This window comes from Apostichopus japonicus, chromosome 22 (genome assembly GCF_037975245.1).
Source record: "Apostichopus japonicus isolate 1M-3 chromosome 22, ASM3797524v1, whole genome shotgun sequence".
Lineage (NCBI taxonomy): Eukaryota > Metazoa > Echinodermata > Holothuroidea > Aspidochirotida > Stichopodidae > Apostichopus > Apostichopus japonicus.
This window is the reverse complement of record NC_092582.1, coordinates 5,617,673-5,637,258: the sequence shown is the minus strand read 5'-3', so window position 1 is coordinate 5,637,258 and position 19,586 is coordinate 5,617,673. Positions and strand designations below refer to the sequence as shown.

At 36.7% G+C, this 19,586-nt stretch overlaps 1 protein-coding gene across 3 annotated transcripts; it reads right to left on the bottom strand.

Annotated features, from left to right (window-relative positions):
* Nucleotides 1–31: 31 nt before the first annotated feature.
* Nucleotides 32–19,492, bottom strand: LOC139963542 (uncharacterized). Of its 3 annotated transcripts, XR_011791594.1 has the most exons (16): nucleotides 19,324–19,492; nucleotides 17,815–18,065; nucleotides 15,318–16,562; nucleotides 14,254–14,377; nucleotides 13,108–13,205; nucleotides 12,419–12,543; nucleotides 11,654–11,706; nucleotides 10,466–10,532; nucleotides 9,537–9,644; nucleotides 8,777–8,947; nucleotides 7,819–7,851; nucleotides 5,507–5,622; nucleotides 4,885–5,021; nucleotides 3,829–3,875; nucleotides 2,662–2,869; nucleotides 32–2,613 (listed from the first exon to the last, which is right to left on the bottom strand). XR_011791594.1 is itself a non-coding variant. In XM_071964392.1 (15 exons), the coding sequence occupies exons 2-15, from the start codon at nucleotides 17,901–17,903 to the stop codon at nucleotides 2,787–2,789; spliced, it is 2,496 nt and encodes an 831-aa protein (XP_071820493.1). In that variant the 5' UTR covers nucleotides 17,904–18,065; nucleotides 19,324–19,492; the 3' UTR covers nucleotides 33–2,786. The 3 variants fall into 3 exon arrangements, 2 of the variants coding, with proteins under 2 accessions (XP_071820493.1, XP_071820494.1); XM_071964392.1 differs by having other exon boundaries at nucleotides 33–2,869; XM_071964393.1 differs by lacking the exon at nucleotides 7,819–7,851 and having other exon boundaries at nucleotides 33–2,869; nucleotides 19,324–19,491.
* Between the last annotated feature and the right edge of the window lie 94 nt (nucleotides 19,493–19,586).

The following is a 19,586-nucleotide window of genomic DNA, read 5'->3' as shown; positions in this document are numbered from 1 at the left end:
AGTGATAAAAATGTAAAAAAAGACATGAACAACATTGTTTGTTTGTTAATTATTTAATATATGTCATGTACACTAAACTCTAGCACAATAATACATGTCTGTATATGCATATATTTCAATTTGAATATATCAAATTTACAATCTTTATAACTAACAAGCCATTATAAACGTGTAGGATAGAAGATGACAGGTTGATAAAAACAGTAAGATAAAACATTTGAGCACTTAGCAATCAAAACTCGATGGACAAAATTCCGTAGGCTGGACAACAAGCATGCAGTGAATTCCTGTTCAATCAATCCATCTGCAACTCAACTCTGATATCACTTTTAACTGACAACCAATATAGAGAGGAAGAATCACTTGACACAAGCATTTCTCTAGCAGTTTTCTTGACCTTTGTTGGGAATAAGAGAAATCATCCAGTCCACTCACAATATTCTTCACTTATTACAGTTCAACATTTAGCTTGTCTTGATGAAGTACTAACCAGAGTAACCACATTTTAGTCCAATAGAGCTACAAAAAATGTCTCATAAGGAATAGTTCTTTGGAATGAAACTAACAGGAACTTAAAGACTCCTTTGAAGCACACTTTGCAAAATGGAGCATCATTGTTAGCTTCTAAGTGAGCATCTACTCCCCTTCCCCCCCCCCCATCCCCTCCTTCACAACCCTTGAATTCCTCCCATTATCATCATAAGTTACTCAGGAATGTACAGATTAATTAATGGCAACGTAGATACACCCAACTTTAATGCAGTTAGTATGTGCATTTACAACAAAAACAAAAACCCCATATGAAAGAATTCCACATTTCCTCCTTTGTACATGATTTTAGTACCCAATATATTATGGTAACATTGTTCTGTTTTAAGTATATAGATTCTGAAAATGATTTCCCTGCAAGGGAATTATAACTATAAATCAGTTTTTTCAGGAAAAAGCAGCATCTTAAAAGTTGCTATGATTGGAAAAACAACCAATTGGAAATAAATGATACTACTGAGACCACTTCCTTGGATGAACTATATTTTTACGACCTTTGTAAAAATTAAAGAAAATCGTTTGTGAATTTGTACAAAATATACAACAGTTATAATGGCAAAGGAAATCATCCTCAAAAGAAAACTCAAAAACGAGAAAAGAAAGACAGATAAACAAAGGGCGATTCTAAATAAATTAAAGAAAACTGATATGGTTCACAGATACATCATCATGGCAAGAGGATGGATTTCAATTTTTTCTCCAATAAATAGAAATATGTTTTTAAGAATACATCTTGCAGTGGCAGTATCTTCGTATGCTTTGAAATAACATACGACTTCATTTTGAAAATTTAAACTAGGTTGAAGTCAAGATAATAAAAAGGTAAAAAGAAATGGATCAGTAGTCTGAGCAGCTTGGGCACTAGTTGCACAACTGATTATCAGAGATCAGTAGTCAAATCTCTCATGATTTTTCATCATGTCAAAGCACTAATGATTATTCATGAATTAAAGAACGTGTGACTTATTTGCACTGACAAATGCAAGTAGATTAAGTTTGTGCTTGTCTGGTATATACAAAAGTTATGAAACTTGAAACAAATAAAGCAGAGTATTAAAAACAACTTAATATCGCATAAAATATTCAAAACAAAATAAATACAAAAGAATTGCATGCCTGGACGGACAGTTGCTAGTAAAGGTGTCTAAAACAAGGTTTTCAAATTGAGCTGCTTGTACATACAGCATAGGAATTTTTTTAAGAATGATATCTCAAAGTGTGAGGGACAGAAACTATTTATGTTCTTCTCATCATGTACATATGCAGCATACAGAGGAAATGTCCTTCTAATATGTGAGACAACTTCAGTCCTAAAAGTCATCAAGTAAGTATGGTACTGTATACAGAGTGTTGTCCTAGCACTGCATGAGACAAAATTTTGTGGTTTCTTGGAGCATATATGTATGTATGTATGTATGTATGTATTTTAGATCCTCCTGCAAGCAGGAACTCGTGAAGAAGCCATCATTGGCTTATCAAAGCCGCAGGCTGACCGAAGTCAGTCTCTTAGATTCATATTTAACGTCCATGATTATGAATTGTCCATTGTCAACAACTCTGTAACTAGACGACATACATTAATCTTGGAGTGACTCGCACCGGGATCTTATGATTGGTAGTAGGTATAGCAGAGAAGAGTCCAGTTAGCAGTTCATGTATACAGTATGTTATACAGAACAATGTCTTAGCAATAAGTGACACAAATGAAAACATTTCTTCATGTAAGTACAGAAAACGTACGGGACAGGACTGCAGCCCTAGTCAGACAATTTCATCTTTTTAAGTAAAGTCACAATTTAATGTCACATTTAAAATAGGTCTCTGTAGGGGGATACATCAAATTTACACCCTCTAACAAAGATAACAGCACATGTTTAACACTTACATGCTTTTTCAATGTTTATTGCAGTGGGTAGGTTAGTGGGAGGAGCGAAGTACCAGAGAGTCTGTTTTGCTCATGTCACAGTTTCACAGATAGACTTGTGATCTTTCCTTGAACACTCAGACTGTTAGGTTGATAATGAATCTACTGTATGTTGGTTTACCACTGTTAGACTGTTACTTTCTGACATCACAGAAGCGGCTGCATCTCATATATCCCATTACTTGGTTGGACAGCCACTTTTCCAACCTCCACCAGATATCCTCTTAGTAGGTGATACTGTTACATTCTGGCATGTACAGTTAGTAGACATAATTATTCATGATTAATGATGATTACTTTGGCTGTAGTTACATCACATTAGACTACAGATTGCACTCTTCTGACTCTTTGAACCACTTTTGGTACCAGTCACTGCTGCTGCTCTTCTTCTGTTTGCTGTATCAAAAAAAAAAAAAAAACTTGTAAAAAGTGAATCTATAAGAGAAGTTGTAGAGTAATAGGAAAGACTATGAAAATTTTGTAAACCCCTGTGTTAATAAGTGAGATAGATACAAAAAAATCTCATCTCCCTACATGTAATGAATAGGGAGATGAGATATTGTACTTTCACCCCACATCAGAAATATGAGGAAGTGTGTGTGCGTGTGTGTGCTTGAGCCAAAAAAATGTGTTGCACAAACTCTTACACCATAAGTCTGTTCAAGTTCAAACTTGGTGGGTAAGTGCCTGACCATGTGTAACCTTGTGCCTGAATAATTGATGATGTAAAAGGTTTAAGGTCGAAAAGCTAAATAAATATTTCTGCTTGTCAGCATGTAGGGAAAAGCCATTAAACCATACGATATATATATTCCTTAAGATATGAAGAGTATGATGCGACAAATACTGAAGTATTCCTTTTTTGGATGATGAGGGTTAGGTTGAAAGGACAAAGTAGGTCAGAGGTGAAATTGGCCCAAAATTGATGCCTTGCATGAAACAAACAGTGATGGGTAGGTCATATCCTTTTGTACTAAACTTTAAACCAAAGTATACGTTAAAACAATGGATTCCAACCTATTAACAAAGATGGCAACCAGATGTACTCTGAAGTAACCCAACAATCACTTTCTGTCGTAAAGGAGATGAGATTGCTAACCCCCATGGATTGCCCTCTTGTTCAGTTTGCAAAAAGTCATGTTTCCCCCATCCACTATAAAATGATCCATGAAAAATTATGTGATATTGGATTCAAACTTTCCCATGATTTTGCAGCATCATTTTATTTGCCTCTTATTAATTTGGTTTTTTCTTTTCAATTGACCAAAAATAACCCCTGGAAGGTATTATAAACTTTGCAGACAGTTTTTATGAGATAGCTAGTAGGTTCATTTAAGTCATAGAGATCCACTTACCTTCAACAAACACATCTTTTGCAAAGTTTGGAGTCCCACAAAGATGACTAAGAAAAGACAAAAGTAACAAAGAAGAAACACTGTTATAAACAATATCATAATAATAATAATAATAATGTGTACACTTGGTATTGCGCCGGTATCCGTCCGAAGACGCTCATGGCGCAGTGCCTATAACCAACAGTCTATTATCATTCCATAACCATTCTCAAGTCACTGTGGACTATACACGATGCTGAGCACCAAGCAAGATGGCAGTAGGTCCCATTTTTAAAGTCTTTGGTATGACTCGGCCCGGAGTCGAACCCCGAACCTTCCGGCTGATAAGCGGATGCTCTAACCACTAGGCTAACCAGTCGGTATAATATAGACTAAACCAGTATGACAATATAAATTTAAACATCAGTGTTCATACAAATTGAAAATACAACAGCCCCAGGGCTACAATCCCTCCATTTAAATATCCTGGATCCACCCCTGTGGTGATTATGAGCTGGTGGTTTCACAAAAGCTCCCTTTCTTTATAAAAAGTTCATTCTGTATTAATCCATTACTTTGGTAATATCACAAATAGTGACTATTTATTGTCATATCTCTTATCACAACTACTTTTCTCATATGACCTGAAAACAGCTCAGTTTGTTATCTTAATTCAACCTGACGATCATTTAACATCAAAACCCTGAATGACTTACTATTCCACGAGCCATGAAAACACAGTGAGGTGAGGGGGTCAACAGCTCAGCTTTATCTCACTTGCCTCTCTCCACCCAGGGGTTAAATGGGTACCTGTAAGACTTGTCATTGGGCGCAGTATATAACTGCTGCCGACTGGAGGGATTGTCTCTGGGACAGGTTATCATTGACCATGGGTAATATAACATCTGTAAAGCGCTTTGAGACCTATCGCTGGTGTAAAGCCCTATATAAAATCAAATAGTATTATTATTATTAAGTTGTACACGTTTGCTCTTTAAGATCACGGACTAACGTTTAACGGACAAACTATTTGGAGAGATCGGATATAAATAATAAGAACGAACGAATCCTCCTTACTCATCTCTGCCGGGACGTATTGTGACTTCGTAGATACCATAAACAGGACGATGGTCTGAGCATTTGATGGTTGGACAAGAATTGTAGTATAGTACATTGACCTCCCCAGATTTACGTGGTTTGTAGAGAACTCGATCCTGAAGATGAAAATGAAGAGTATCAACATAAACTTGCCAATTTAAACACAGATTGGAAACTCTATGTGATACCAAAAATTGATCAAAACTATTATCGGAAACTTATTCGTTACGAAAAAGGAGAATGTGTATGGCTGCCAAATGGTTGCTTCTGATACTATACTTAGTACTTACCACTAAAGCATATTTCACTTTTCAACCCATACACTGATATATGAGCCCATATATACAATATGATTTATAAGAAAAAAACTCCATGATAAAGTGTTTCTTTTCTGTGGGTCTACTGCTGGGCCTCACATCAGGGCACACTATCCATCTGAATTATGATACACATATCAAGTGCTATGCCAACATACAGCTAGGTTTGCAGGTCTAAGGGCCTGACTCTAATGTAGATCTTTTTACGACGTATGAAATATACCATTGTGGTACTACATGTGACGGACAGACAGACAGATAGACACTGCTGTAAGATTACGTACGGTATAAGATGGTATCCTGGCCTTGGAGCTGGTATCAAAGACATCTTCTCCAGGATTATACTTGTAGGTCGGTAGAAAGTTGATCTCTCCCTCCTGGAAACCCTTAAAGATGGAATCTAAGGAAATGGAAGATGAAAATTCATGTGTCAGTCAAGAGATGAGCAGTCCAATGTAACAAGGATCTCTTGAAGATTTAGGGATGAGTCACCCCCTCCCCCCCCCCCCCCTGCTCCCACCTTCATTACCCTGGTTATAGCCAAATTGTTGGCAAGAGCATATAATGACTTGATGATTACTATATTATGTACACAGTCAAGATTTAGCAATTCAATCAGATATCATCAACAACTGTCTGTATTGCAGCAATTCAAAGCTTAACTATTTTGATGAATTTGCCATGCAGGGTACTTAGCGTGAACAATGATTTTAAAAGACATGAGATGGTGGGGAAGTTGTTCGGGTAAATAACTTGTGATATTGTAAACTATTGTGTAAGTGAGGAACAAGTTGTCTTCCATGCATGCATAAAGCTGTCATGCTGCATAGGGTTAGGTTAATTCCATATTACCAGTGTGCTCTCATATCCGTAACTTATATGAGTGTTAGCTCAGTGGTTAACGCTTGTGCCTCCCCAATCCTAAGTTCCCGAGTTCGAATCACTCCAAGATTAATGTATGTTGTCCAGTTACAGACTTGTTGACAATTGACAATTCATAATCATGGACGTTAAATATGAATCTAAGAGACTGACTTCGGTCAGCTTGCGGCTTTGATAAGCCAATGGGGCTCCTTCGCGAGTTCCTGCTTGCAGGAGGATCTAAAATACATACCTTTAAGGAAATTGCAAACAATGGGATACTGTTTTGAATCAATTTTAGCCAAACAAACAATTCTTTTTTCTTTACAAGACTCCACCACATACTCTACTATTCATACAGGCTGATCCTGCATTAACAGCATACGGCACATCTTTTTAAGCATTTTCTTTAAGCTTCTTCATGCAGCAGTATTAATTTACAAACTTTTGAAAATAATCATTCTCGACGACCTGTCAAACATTGCTTATTTTCACTAATGCTATAGAATGCACTTGGTATTTCTCCACCACATTGTGTTAAATGCCAACAGTACCTCTTTAAATAAACAGTGTATTAATCTTTCCATGCAAACAGGAGATAAATGTATTAGAGATATAAATGTACCTGAATCAGCATTTAATGAGTAGAAAGATGTTCATTGGTTTTCATACTGCAACATGCTGTGTTAGCAGGATGCCTACGATATTGGCAGATCAGGACACACCCAATAGCACCGACAAAACTGTACACTGACATAGCGATGGTCTTTATGTTACTACGAGTGAGTGAGCTTTTGACAAACAGTTCATTCAGAGTCTAACTTAACCTTTCAACTACTGAATCTGGTCCACACCTTTGACCTTTTGATGTTGCCATGGTCAGCATTACTTTGAACCACAAAATGCAATGTGGTTCAAAACATGTAAACACTGCAATATTCCTTCAGCAAAAATGGTTGTGTAATCCTACATTCACAGTATGTTGCATTTTCTAACCATGGTATGATTTTATAAAACAGAATGAACGTAAAACCGGACATAACCATGATTTATATTCAAAAACCTCCTTTCAAAGGAATCCATGATGTGTTAATTACTTAAGGGGGTGGGATGGGGGGGGGCTGAGTGGATGAACCAGGTAGGGGAGGGGGGCGATCATGGAACACTCGATGCTACCTGAATGAAAGTTACAGTAATTTGTATGTTACATAATAAAAAAAACAGTATCACCTGCCAACTGATATGAACCATCATCGTTTCCAACCTAATGTTTACGGTTAATAACTTTTGATGCCCTAGCTAGGGGGAGAAGACTAGCAACCTTGAACTTCAACTTGTTATACCTGAAGTTATATTTAGAATTAATGTTTCACCGTGATCTGTTTGCAGTTGGTGAGTAAAGCATTAATCAATCAGCGATGAAAATAACAAAAAAACATAGCAAGATTAACTTTTTACTAAAGGTAGGATTCACATGCTGATAATTTATCATTTGATATCTAGCTATATTACGTGGAATGTGACGAATCAAGCAAATGGTGCATGCCATGGTCAGCTATAATGAAAGGAAATATTATTGTGAATCAGTTTTTGGCATACTCAGTATGTAGGGATTGAGTAAAAATGGCATGAGCAAATGGAGGGGAAGCTATTTAAATATCCATGACAAGCAAAATAGAAGGCCAACGAGAGGAGGAGTTTAAGCAACAGGGCAGTTTAAATGATCCAACCTCACCTTGGACTGTATATTCAACTTTATTGTCGTAACCTGAAGAAAACAATCAGTTTGTGATAACAATACACCCATTGTTTTCCTTCCCATGTAATTTCAAAGATATATATGAAATATAATTATCCATATCAACAAAACAGAATGACGCAAACCTTAGAACCTCATCAAACAGATGCTCAAGTTTGATATCGTATTTCCGTAATTATGTATGTGTAAAAAGAGTAACATACACACACACATACATGCAGCTTCGGTCATGCATGTCCCCCCACACACACACACATCACTGCTGGGTCAAAATAACTGTGGTGTTCAAATATACAACGATGTGTCCTTTAAAGTGTCTCTGTCCATACAGACCGCCTGTTCACCATACCCACCCCTGTTACCTGGCACACATATCCTACATCCACAGACACAGCTCTTTGCAGGAATCACACTATGGAAAGTAACAAATTTATAATGGTAATTTACCTGACTAGTCTTGAAATTTTCAGATTTCTTTTTCAAAGAAAATATTCATTTTCATTAAGCATAAAAATTGGTAGAACAAAACCTTGCAACATCAACAATAAAAAAAACCATCATTTGCTAGTATACAAAGAATAAATCCCTCTAAAAAAAAAAATCAGAAATACTAATCTGAATCAACAAGAAACACAATTCCCATTTATACAGTGAAAAGTTCACCCTGATCCCCCCCCACCCCCACCATTCTTAGGTCATTTGATTTTTAGCATACAAGAAACAATCCATGTCTTCAGAGGGTCATTATTGAGTTTTCTTGATGCTAATTTTATAAACCTAGAAATCTGTAATAATGTAACCGTGTTCACTATGACAATGTCTCATCTAAGGAACTAGCTTCACTCTCGTAATCTCCTGTGACATCATTTTGTGATACAGATAAATAAATAAACGCATTTTTTTCCATCCTGATATACTTTACATCTCAACTTACTCTTTGTCATCGTCTTCCTGAGTTGATCGTGCTGCAGGAGAATGTTAAAGTCTTCCTCGTTGCCGTGTTTCAGCTGCTGAGCCCAATTTTCAATCTTTGCTCTGGATTCCGTCAGTCGGAAGTTGAAATCCCCGCACCAGAAGACTGCATCGAATCTTGAGGTGATGTCATCTGAAAGGGCAACATCATATGGGAGAGTGAACACAACAAAACATAACTAAGAAATGACAGTGGTCGAGGGTTAAACATCTTTACATGCCTTTACATTAACAGGATAATCTCTGCTGGCAGATATCGTTGATTAAATGTTACCTATTTGGACTGGTTAAACCATCCCTTACTTAAAATCATCTTGAAATGTGACACAATTGGAAAAGTTTGCTTAGCTGCCTATCTCTGTATTACGGTGGCTTAATAGGGACATAGGAAAGGAAACAAATTGAGATAGAAAGTCAAAATTTTGAGATTTGGGGACACTTATTTTTTTCCCCTATGTCCCTTTTAAGACACCATACTGTATCTGGAATTTATATCAAAATGCAACTTCCTTTGAGAAATATAATATTGCATAGACAATTTCAATATTTTTAAAGAAACACGATACCACTTATCAGCTCAATTTCCGAGATGGGATCAATTAACTCTGTCGTTGCCAGACACATTCACAAAATATCACCAGATTTAAAAATTCACACCTTTTGCCATACAAAATGATATAAGGATGAACTCCTCATCAACACACACACATATAATGACTGACCTTTATCCACATTATATTTCCTGGTAGCAGGTACCTTGATAGGTAGATCTAGAGATCGGATGATTTTAGCATAATCTTGAATTCGATTTGAAAGATTATCATCGCCAGCTGTGGTAGAAAATAACAGGAAAAAGAGAAAAGGAAATAAATTTCAAGTACAACCAAACATATCAAGTTTTAAGCTAGCTATGATTATTTTCCTCCATACGCGTTTAAATATTCCGACACATAGTACGTATGTTGTTGATCAAAGGAGTCATCTGCTCATTGAAACTACTTGACCAGTCCTTGACCCAGAGGTCACTGCATCCCTCAGTCAGCCCTCCCGATCCTATCCCCACCCCCCCCCTCTCCCACTCATTAAAGATTTGACTTCAGTTTGTCTGTTTTTGAGATACATATTCAGAAAGATCCTTTTCCTCACCATTTTCATCTTTACTTGTTAAATCTGTTAATTTTTAAAGCAATTTACTCTTTTGTAGTTGCATGTAAATACTCGGATCAATGTTACTGTAGGACTGGACTCACCATTCTGTCATCTCTATTGCTCTTTTACATAAATATTCAATGCCAAGTTGAATTGTCCATTAATATCCTGCGTCTATCAGATAGTAGCAATGCAGCCAAATATTGTCATTATTAAACAGAATAACTCAGCAGGACAGCCATTTGCTACGTGTCCAATTCCGATCATTTAAATGTAACTTGATGTCAGCAAATGGCTACATAGTTGCACAAAATTCAAGGAATGATTTTTATTTGAAATGCTCCAAGCAAACACATTTTGTAGTAAAAAAGACACACAGACCATCATTTCTTCAAATAGCCTAATTATTTCAGGTAAACCCATGGAGATTTAACAGCTCACTGAAAAATGGGGATAAAATGGGGGAAAAGATATGGAATTGATCAATTTTATGGACACTTACATGTGAAATGGGAGACTAGGAACAAGAATGAAGTACCAAAGAAAGTGAACGACACTGCAACAGCACCCTGTAGGGAAACAACAGTAACATGATTAATTCATAAAGTACATTGGATTCTATTTATACAGTATACCATCAAACAAATATCTTCTCCTTTGTTCACCCATCTCCATAAGAATTCCATCAAAAAATTCTCTACAAACACAGTTTTATTAGTAGCATCTTGAAATACTGCTCAAATATATTTAATCTCGACTATGAAAGCCTGGTTGGTAAAGTAAACACTGCTAGTAAAAATGAATTCATAAGACTAGCTAAGAATATACATAGTTCTAAAGATCACCCACTTCACTCCGAGTTGATCTCTCTGTGCAATAGAACCAACAAGTACAATCTACGTAATCCTACTATCTTGCCAACTTTTAGAATTATGCTCTTTAAGAACTCATTTATCTACAGAGCAGCCATTTATTTTCAAAATGGGTTCTTAGAATCTCTGTTATAATCCTTTTAATCTTTAAAACTTCTAATCCTCCATCTTATTTCGTTCTTGTTCATGCTTTCATGTTTGTACATTTTTACGTCTTTTTTTTTTATGTATCATTATTATGTGTCCTATTTATAAATTTTATAATTTATACTGGAAAAAAGAAATTGAAATTATACAGTAACATGCATCCCAAAGTCAGCACTGAATTAACAAGGCAGAGTACTTAATACTCTCCCGACTTTTTCTGATTATTTCAAATGGATGAGTGGTTGTACTGACTTGCCTTGATTGACCTAATATCAAAGGAAACAAAACAGTAACATCAAAACCACAAAGCTCCCTTCTGCCCTCATCTTCCAACCTCTTGAACTGTTATTGAAACAACATCAAATTGAAGAAATAACCTAACCTCCAAACTAAGACTTAAAAGATGGTTGTAAGCAAGCGATGGGACAAATGCATTATTGAACTCTTACTAATGTATGTACTACTACACATGAACCAATCAATCTCTTTATTAAAAGATTATTTGATATGGCTGTTAGTATAATTAGTATTATTCTCCATACTACACTAAGCCATCATACTCAGCATTGTTATGGTATAGATGTGTGTCCTACTGAAGAATGCAGACTGTAGTATACATACAATGTTTGTATTCTTTCACATACTTAGAATGTCTCACTACATTGCAGTACCTTAGTCTTTATCATTGCACCTGGCCTCGTTGCAACAGAGTCTTCTTCAACGGCTAAAATAAAACAGAAGATAGATTTGCAATGAGCATATTTGGCCAATGGCATGAAAACTACAGTATCAAGGGGAGGGACAAGTGGATTCGGTCAGCTACCATCCTGCACCCCTACCACTCCCTAACCCCCCCCCCCCCCCCCTCCACACCGCCTCGTAAAATACATCTAATCATAAAGTACATTAAATATATTCGAAGAAATAGTTCAATATTTGTTAGACATTTAAATGCAATTGAGAGTGCAGGTTTGAATCTTCGACCACCAACAATACCTCAAAGTGTTTGATTCAATCATTTCAGTGGGCAAGATATGCCAAAGTAAAAGAACATATTCTGGAGACTACTTCTTACATTTCTTTTACATTGTTTTTGAAATTTTCAGCATCTTTACCTCAAACCAACTATCAAATATTCACATTAAAGCAAATTAAACAAGTGTACCATTCTAGATGTTGTCACCAAATGCCAGTAATTTAGCAAATACCTTACTGTTTCCATTTCATTGTGACCAGATACCATACCAAGTGTTTGATCACATACCACCTAAACCACAAATAAACTGTAACATTACAGAATTTTAGAATTCATCCTGAAAGGGTTGGTTCTCCTGTAAAATCAAACATTCCCCAGTTGGGAATTGCAGTTTCTAATCCTTTCAAACTACAGGTAAAATGTAATAAATGCTGATTGCCCCTGCATTTGATTCACTTACGAGAACAGAACCAGAAGAGATCTCTCCTGATGAAGATGAGAAGATGTAGAACACCAAGAGAAGCTTTGTGGAGGAGAATGTGAGTGGTGCCTAGGGTCTCCTGCATCCTGATTGCCCACTCATCTCTGCAAAATCAAATAAAAATATTATTCATATTTAACTTTGCAAGATCAAGTAAATTTGCGGACAGTTTTGACATGAAATCAAGACGAGACTTCCCTCACCAATTAATAACATTGATATGTCCAATTCATACAGATCACTTTTTCAAGACTGATTGATTCATATTAAATCAGAGCAGAATTGCACACAAAATATTCTTTGCACATTTATACATTGTATCTAGATGGGTATTTCCAAAAAAGATATTTTTGTGTTGGGAGTCGATTTCAAAGACAGCAACTGTCTGAGCCTTCCTTCGCATAAGGCTACGCATCTGCCATTATATTAATGCTTGATTTAAGTCTGTGGGAATTAGCTAAAATTTATGTGGAAATCAACATCACTGCTAGTTGTGTTCACTGAGAAGATAGCTTTAATGATATGGGTTAAATTTCTTATTATCTGCTTGTGGTTGATGAATGGGGGTAAGAGTACGGAGGTAGAGGCAAGGAGAAAATTCCTCTTCTCCCCCCGCCCCCATCCTCCCCCACCCTTTTAGTTTAATCGCACATGAGATAACCACTTACGCATCTGGGGTTGACTCTTGTGTACCAACCACATAGATGTCTTGTAATATGATGCTCTCTTCTGGAAGGACAAGATCCTCCAGGTTATCAGGAAGGACCTAGACAGAAACGGTAGAAATTGAAACAAGATGAAGATATTGGAGGAAAGATTTACAAAGATGAACACTGGCTGATGTGCTATCTAATAGCACGGCAATATTTTATATCATCTGAAATTGAAAATGAACCAGATGCAGCCGAGAAGGGTTAAATGTGGAAGGAGCCAAATACTTGTATTTCTGCTTGGAGCGGCAAAGGCTGCACACATTTGTTTGAAAAGTCACAAAAATAACGCAAAGTTTAACACTCTGAAAGGAATTTAAAATTATATGTTGACTCAAATGTTCAAGTGCTATAAGGAACATTATTATCAGAAACAATAATACTGTAAACTTTGTGTCAAATTTAGTGCTTAACACGGAATGATCCCTAAAGCCACAGGCCCTTTCCCTCAGTTAAAAGATGAAATAAACAGTTAATATAGTTTTTGCTTATTTAAGAAGGTACCGGATTAAAACTTTTATGTCTAACTTAACAAATAACGTAGTGCAATCAGCACATGTATTCTACTTAGAAACCTCTCAGATGTTAGGTCATACACTTTAATTTGCACATTGACACTCTTAATGTCCAACCCCTTCAGAAATGCTTCCAATAAAGCTTCTGTACTTCCAACACTAATTTCATGTGTTACTTTGTGACGTATACTTTTGTAATAATGTAAACATTTAATGTTTCTAATTTGAAAGCATGAAGTTGGAATATCTAGACCAGTTAATACACTTTCAAGTCTCCCAATTGGAAATTTTAACTCCTGTTCTTTAGTAAGAATATTCAAACACCTGCTTGGTCATTGATACCACTGTAATCCCACACAGTAGTAGGGTATACCCTTAATGGTGGCTTCATGCCACATATTGCAAAATGCTAATCTTTGTGGTACAGTACAACATGTACCTGACCTCTTCATTCTGGTGAAAGCAAAAAAAAAAAAAATTAAAGTAAGACATTAGCTAGAGCTTCAGTTTCATGATTTAATCTTCAGTTTTAGTTCAATTATTGTAGAGTTGACATTTAATTAAACACTAAACTAATAATTAACCATACCTTTTCCTCGTGCATGTTCCAAGTCGAGACAAACACTCTGATCTTTCTGTCGGGGAGATTTCTTTCCAACTCCTCTTTACCAAGCAAGGAACCGGTGTTTCTGACACCACCCATCAAGTAACTCCTTTTAGGGGTGAGAATATGAATAGAAAAGCAAAACTCAGTAAGAAATTAATCTAATAGCTAAATTATTTTATACACCAAGTCACCAACCAACTCTGGTTTTGGAGTCCTTCCACGAGCTCGATACCCCTCATGATGATCCTACAGAACTTGCTGAAGAATCGTCATGGATACTCCCGCAGAATAAGTACACATACAGATCGACACAGCTAGGATAAACTGCGTACAGTAGTAAGGTGAGTTGTGAACATTGTATGAAGGTACTGTACTACTGTACATAGGAGACAAGGAGGCATAGTAGTGCAGAAGAGGATAACAAAGTGAAGTACTTTCTTGGAGAATGTAACCGAACCCCAACCACGCTAATCATCGGTGTACTAAGGCATCGATAAAGATGTGATAGATGTTCTAAGAACACATGGCTGCAGTCATATACTTAACAGCTCTCTACGACAGTAAATAGTACAGTATAGACCATGAGATGATTAGAACATTCAGACTGGGTGCGAGGAGGAGACAAAGGAAAGTACTGAAGGAATTATATACAAACAGGACATACTTGATGGATGCTTCATAGGGCAAAGTTAACTGAAAAATATTAAAATTATAATATTTTCATTTTAATAGTCATAGTATGTCATACTATCATTACAGTTGGATGCTAGGGGTTGAATTTGAATGTTATTTTTCAAGTGGAAACAGACTCTTTCAAGTGGAGAAAATGGCCTATTTGCCCAATTAATAGTTCCTTTCCATTTTTATTCTTGTTACATATATTTTGAACCTCCTCGCATTTCACCCTCAAGAAAAAGCATTCAACCATTTACGATATTTACTGTGAAAGTGAGAAATACTACCCTGGAAAGAAAGTAGTATTACAATCTATTTAAATTCAGAGCGATGAGCTATGAAAGATCTAAAGACAAGTAGAAACCGGTCACCTGTTTTGATTGCGTCTTGCAGCCTGAGTAGTGATTTGGCGCAGGGCTCCTGTTGAGAGGTACGATCTGTTAGTATCCGTAAGACTTTCTGTGCTTCCCATAGGAGGTTCAGAGTAGGTTCTTGAGTTCAATCTCTCTGTCAAATCGCTCTCCGAACAATCCGTCCTCTTACTACTGGATACACCACTTGTGCCCGGATGGCTCAGATCCGATAGAGCATCCCTGCTTGAGTTCATGTCCATATCCAAGGACTGAAACACTCCCCTATTCTGCTGGTTCTTGTAGGTGACGTTACCGGCGGATATATCCGAATATTTCAACACTGATTCTGATTGCTCCAGAGGCTGAGATCCGCAGTCCGAGGAAGCACTCCCTATCGCCTCATCTTCACTCTCATCTTTATCCTCTCGTGTTGATGCCAGTACCTTCTTTTGGATCGGTGAGGTAAGAAGATGTGCTGATGAGGAAGGTCTTGAAATCTCAGAGCAACTTCCTCCAATAACGATCAAATCATCATCGTCGCTATCCGTTTCTGTGGTTCTGTCAGCTTTGACTTCATTTGTTACATCACCTGTGGTGATATGTTTGACATCAGTATTGCCGGAAACTGATCGACTAGTTATCCCAGGCAAGCGGAAACCCTGCCGCTGGACCTGGGTATCTATTGCACTTTCATTTCCATTATGAGAAAACAACCCACTTGTGCTTCTTGAAGTAGTTTCTGTCCTAAAACTTTCCTTGTTTAAGTTTATATTTGAAACATCTTGTCCTTTCCTTATAGCACCGTCTTCTATCTCTTCTTTGACCTCAGACAAACTTTGTCTTTGTTCAGGCAATCTTTGATCCAAGCTTGAAGTTAGAGATCCCACATCCATAGAGACATTTTCATCCAGAGAAGAGAGTTTGTCCTCTGGTTGGGAGATTGCACTCGTACTACTACTTTGTACATGATCCTGTTTATTCCAAGTCCTTACGTCGCTCCTGTTTGAAATTCTTCCGTCTGGAGATGAATACAGGGGTGGAGCAGATGATGAATGTTTAGAAAGTGAAGAACTGTAGGCGTCATTAGTCGGAGTGAGTGCATCGCTTGGACTTGAATTTTGTCCGAAATCGGCATTGACATTTACCTCTCCAGTGTCTCCATCTTCAACCAAACCTCCTCCCGCTTTATCAACTTGTGGAGAATTATTAGACTTTATGGTCTCACTGTCTAATTGATCCTGAACTTTCTGAGCCTTCAGTTTCCTGGAATTGGAAGAAATGGGGGTATGAACATAAACGTTTATGTTTACTGTAACAATGCGAGCTTAAATGATGAACACAAAGTGAGTTCTAACTTCTAAGCTTATTCACCTATTTACTCTGTTTCTATAATTACTGCAAGCTGATAAATTAAATCTCTTGCTATCGAAAGCTAAAAGTTTTTCTAGTAGCAAGTTGACAATTTGATTAAGGTGAAAAACTTACTGAACGACCAACATTCTCAGTACTTCAAGAACAAAGAGACGTCTATGTCATTAATTAACAAAACATTGTTACGTCTGTAATGCCCTATCATTATTCACCACTTCTCCACCATGTACTTCCTTCCCAACCCTCCATCCTATTTCTACAAATTATTATGTGCAAACTATATTCCTTTACCACCACACTTAATGATGAGCAATCACTCTGATCAGCAAACAGCTGGAACAAAGAATATCATAATTTAGTGAAATGCAAACCTGACTGGTACCTGTAAACTTTGAGGAATGCAGAAAATCTTTACTGTAAATTTATACTTGTTCACCTCTGATCTAGAAGACCAGTTTACAATTTTGCAGACAACAAGACACTAAAGGAGACACAAACCCAAACATCATTTGTTGGTCTATATGTGATAGAGAAAACCTTTCATGAATAGCTTTCCCAAACAGCTAAGAAGAATGTTATACCATTTCTTCATAATTTTTTTGCAATTTATGTATCTCCAACGTCTCATGAAAGCTCCAGAATTTTTGCTTTTGGAAGACCAAAAATAAAATTTTAAAGAAGGAATTGCTCTGTAATTTATCTGAAAATGCCCCTCTGACTCCTCTCTCATACAGGCGGTCACTAATTATGCACTGATTACATAATTTACATGGGAAATTGGGAAGGTCCATTGGGTTAACAGAATTCAGTCCCTGAATTTGGAAGGAGAAAACTTTATGATTTTACATCATTTTACTGATAACCTTGTTCCCTCCATTTACCATGGTTGATATTTTCAGTTGGGGTGAAAGTCAGAGATTTCAAGATTTCCTACAAAACCTGACTGAAATTCTTATGTAAATGGATTTCTTTCAAACAAAATACACTTTGCTTCTGAAGGTGTGCAGAAATTTAAATTGCAAAAAAAAAAGATCACTTTTCCTAGGCAAGACATTCCACAACAATTTGTATTTAAAAAATCCTACAAATAAGTACTTAATCATACCATTAATTTCACAACCATTCTTATGACAATAGTTCTTACTTTAATCGTGCCAATGTTTTTGATTTTCTCCTTGGCATAGCGGGCATCCCACTAATTTCAGTGCCATCTGTGATTGAGTTTGAGTCCATGCTTATGCAAAGAACTAGTAGTAGTTGATGAGGAATGAATAGCTCTTTGTAGGTGAATAGGTCAATGTTTCACCTCATCTTGTGTCTTGATACTGTATATTTGGTGAATTTAAGTCCACCATCATAGTGTTTCACTGTTGCTTATCAACGATCAGAAAGCATCTGAAAATAAGATAAAATTAATCAAATGCAAGTTTCACAACAAATATTTCATAAAAAGGAAAAAGGACCTAAACACAAAAAGATGACAGATGTTTAACACGTGGCTGATGGAGAAAGCTTGGAAAATTTAAAAGAAACACTGTTTGGACACAAGCATTTGGACCACTGCATCTAAATATACTTCTCACCAGAGCATACAAGATACTGCAACATATTTATCTAATTAGACCTATAGTATCATAACAAACATTATGTAAACAAGTCATGGTATTTGCTGAATGTTCATTCATTCCACAGGGCTGGAAATGTTCTACTGTAGTAAAGGATAACTTACAAATATGACTGAGTTTGCTCCATGATCTGTTTTGTTAGAGGTTTGCAAAGAAGCTACTTGTTAGGCCTTGCCTACGTAATAAGTATGTTATTGGGATTGATCAGTAACTAGTCTAAGTTAGGCTATTATTAGAGCTAGTTCAAATTTATCCAGCCCTTTGCATGGTAATATTATAGCCTATCCTCTCTGAAAGTCTGATGCTTAGTTAATGGTGAAATATTTATTTACAGGTAATGACTAGGCCTTTATTGACTGCTATTATGCATCAAATTGAGAAAAACTATAAGTACTTAGGCCTAGTATAGTACTGACTGGCTCATCACTCATGGCCCATCCTGTTTGTTACATTCACTTGGTAGTCAATCAGTGCTCTCAAATCACAGGGTTTCTATTACTATTAGGATACACATTTGCCTTGCTACAATGTTAGACTAAGTTAAAGTAAAGAATGACACGACACTTGCATCTATAATTACTCCCTTGCATGTAATATAGTACGCAGTAGGTAGCCTTAGAAGTACGATAGCCAGGCCCTAGTAACACTAACAACAAGTAACACTTCACCACAGTAAGGCCCAAGGGCCTCCCTAAGTTAGGCAATTATCATGTTTTTCCCCCCTATTTATAGTAATACATCATGTACAATGTAGGCCATATGACCAGGGTTTTTGCAGTTGGCTAGATGAGCTTCTTTTTTAATCTCTGAATCTAATTACAAGGTGAAATGCAAAATCATATAGGCTATAGCACCAGCTAATGAAGTTGGACTAGTTGAACCTATTGGCAAGAATTGCAATGTAGTGCAGCCCTCGCACAGAAATATGTTACGGTTTAGGCTACGTATAAGTTATAACATTAGGCGTAGCCTACATTCATTCACATATTCACATATTCACTTTATTCACACACAGTAAGTGATCCTACCTGATGCAGCGAATAAGTGTAACGCCTTTGCGGCTGAGATTAGACGATTCTTTCCCATATTTTACGCGTTTAATGTTTGAATTGACCTTTAACAGTTATTTTTTGCATAAAATGTTGATAAAATTGAGACAGCGACAGTGGAAACACAAAATACACTTGGTAACTTTGGATTAACCTGATATTAAAGTACTCATGAATATTTATCACAGTTACCATGGGAATTCTCCAAGCGCAGTAGCTAGCTCTATAGTACAAGCATTTAT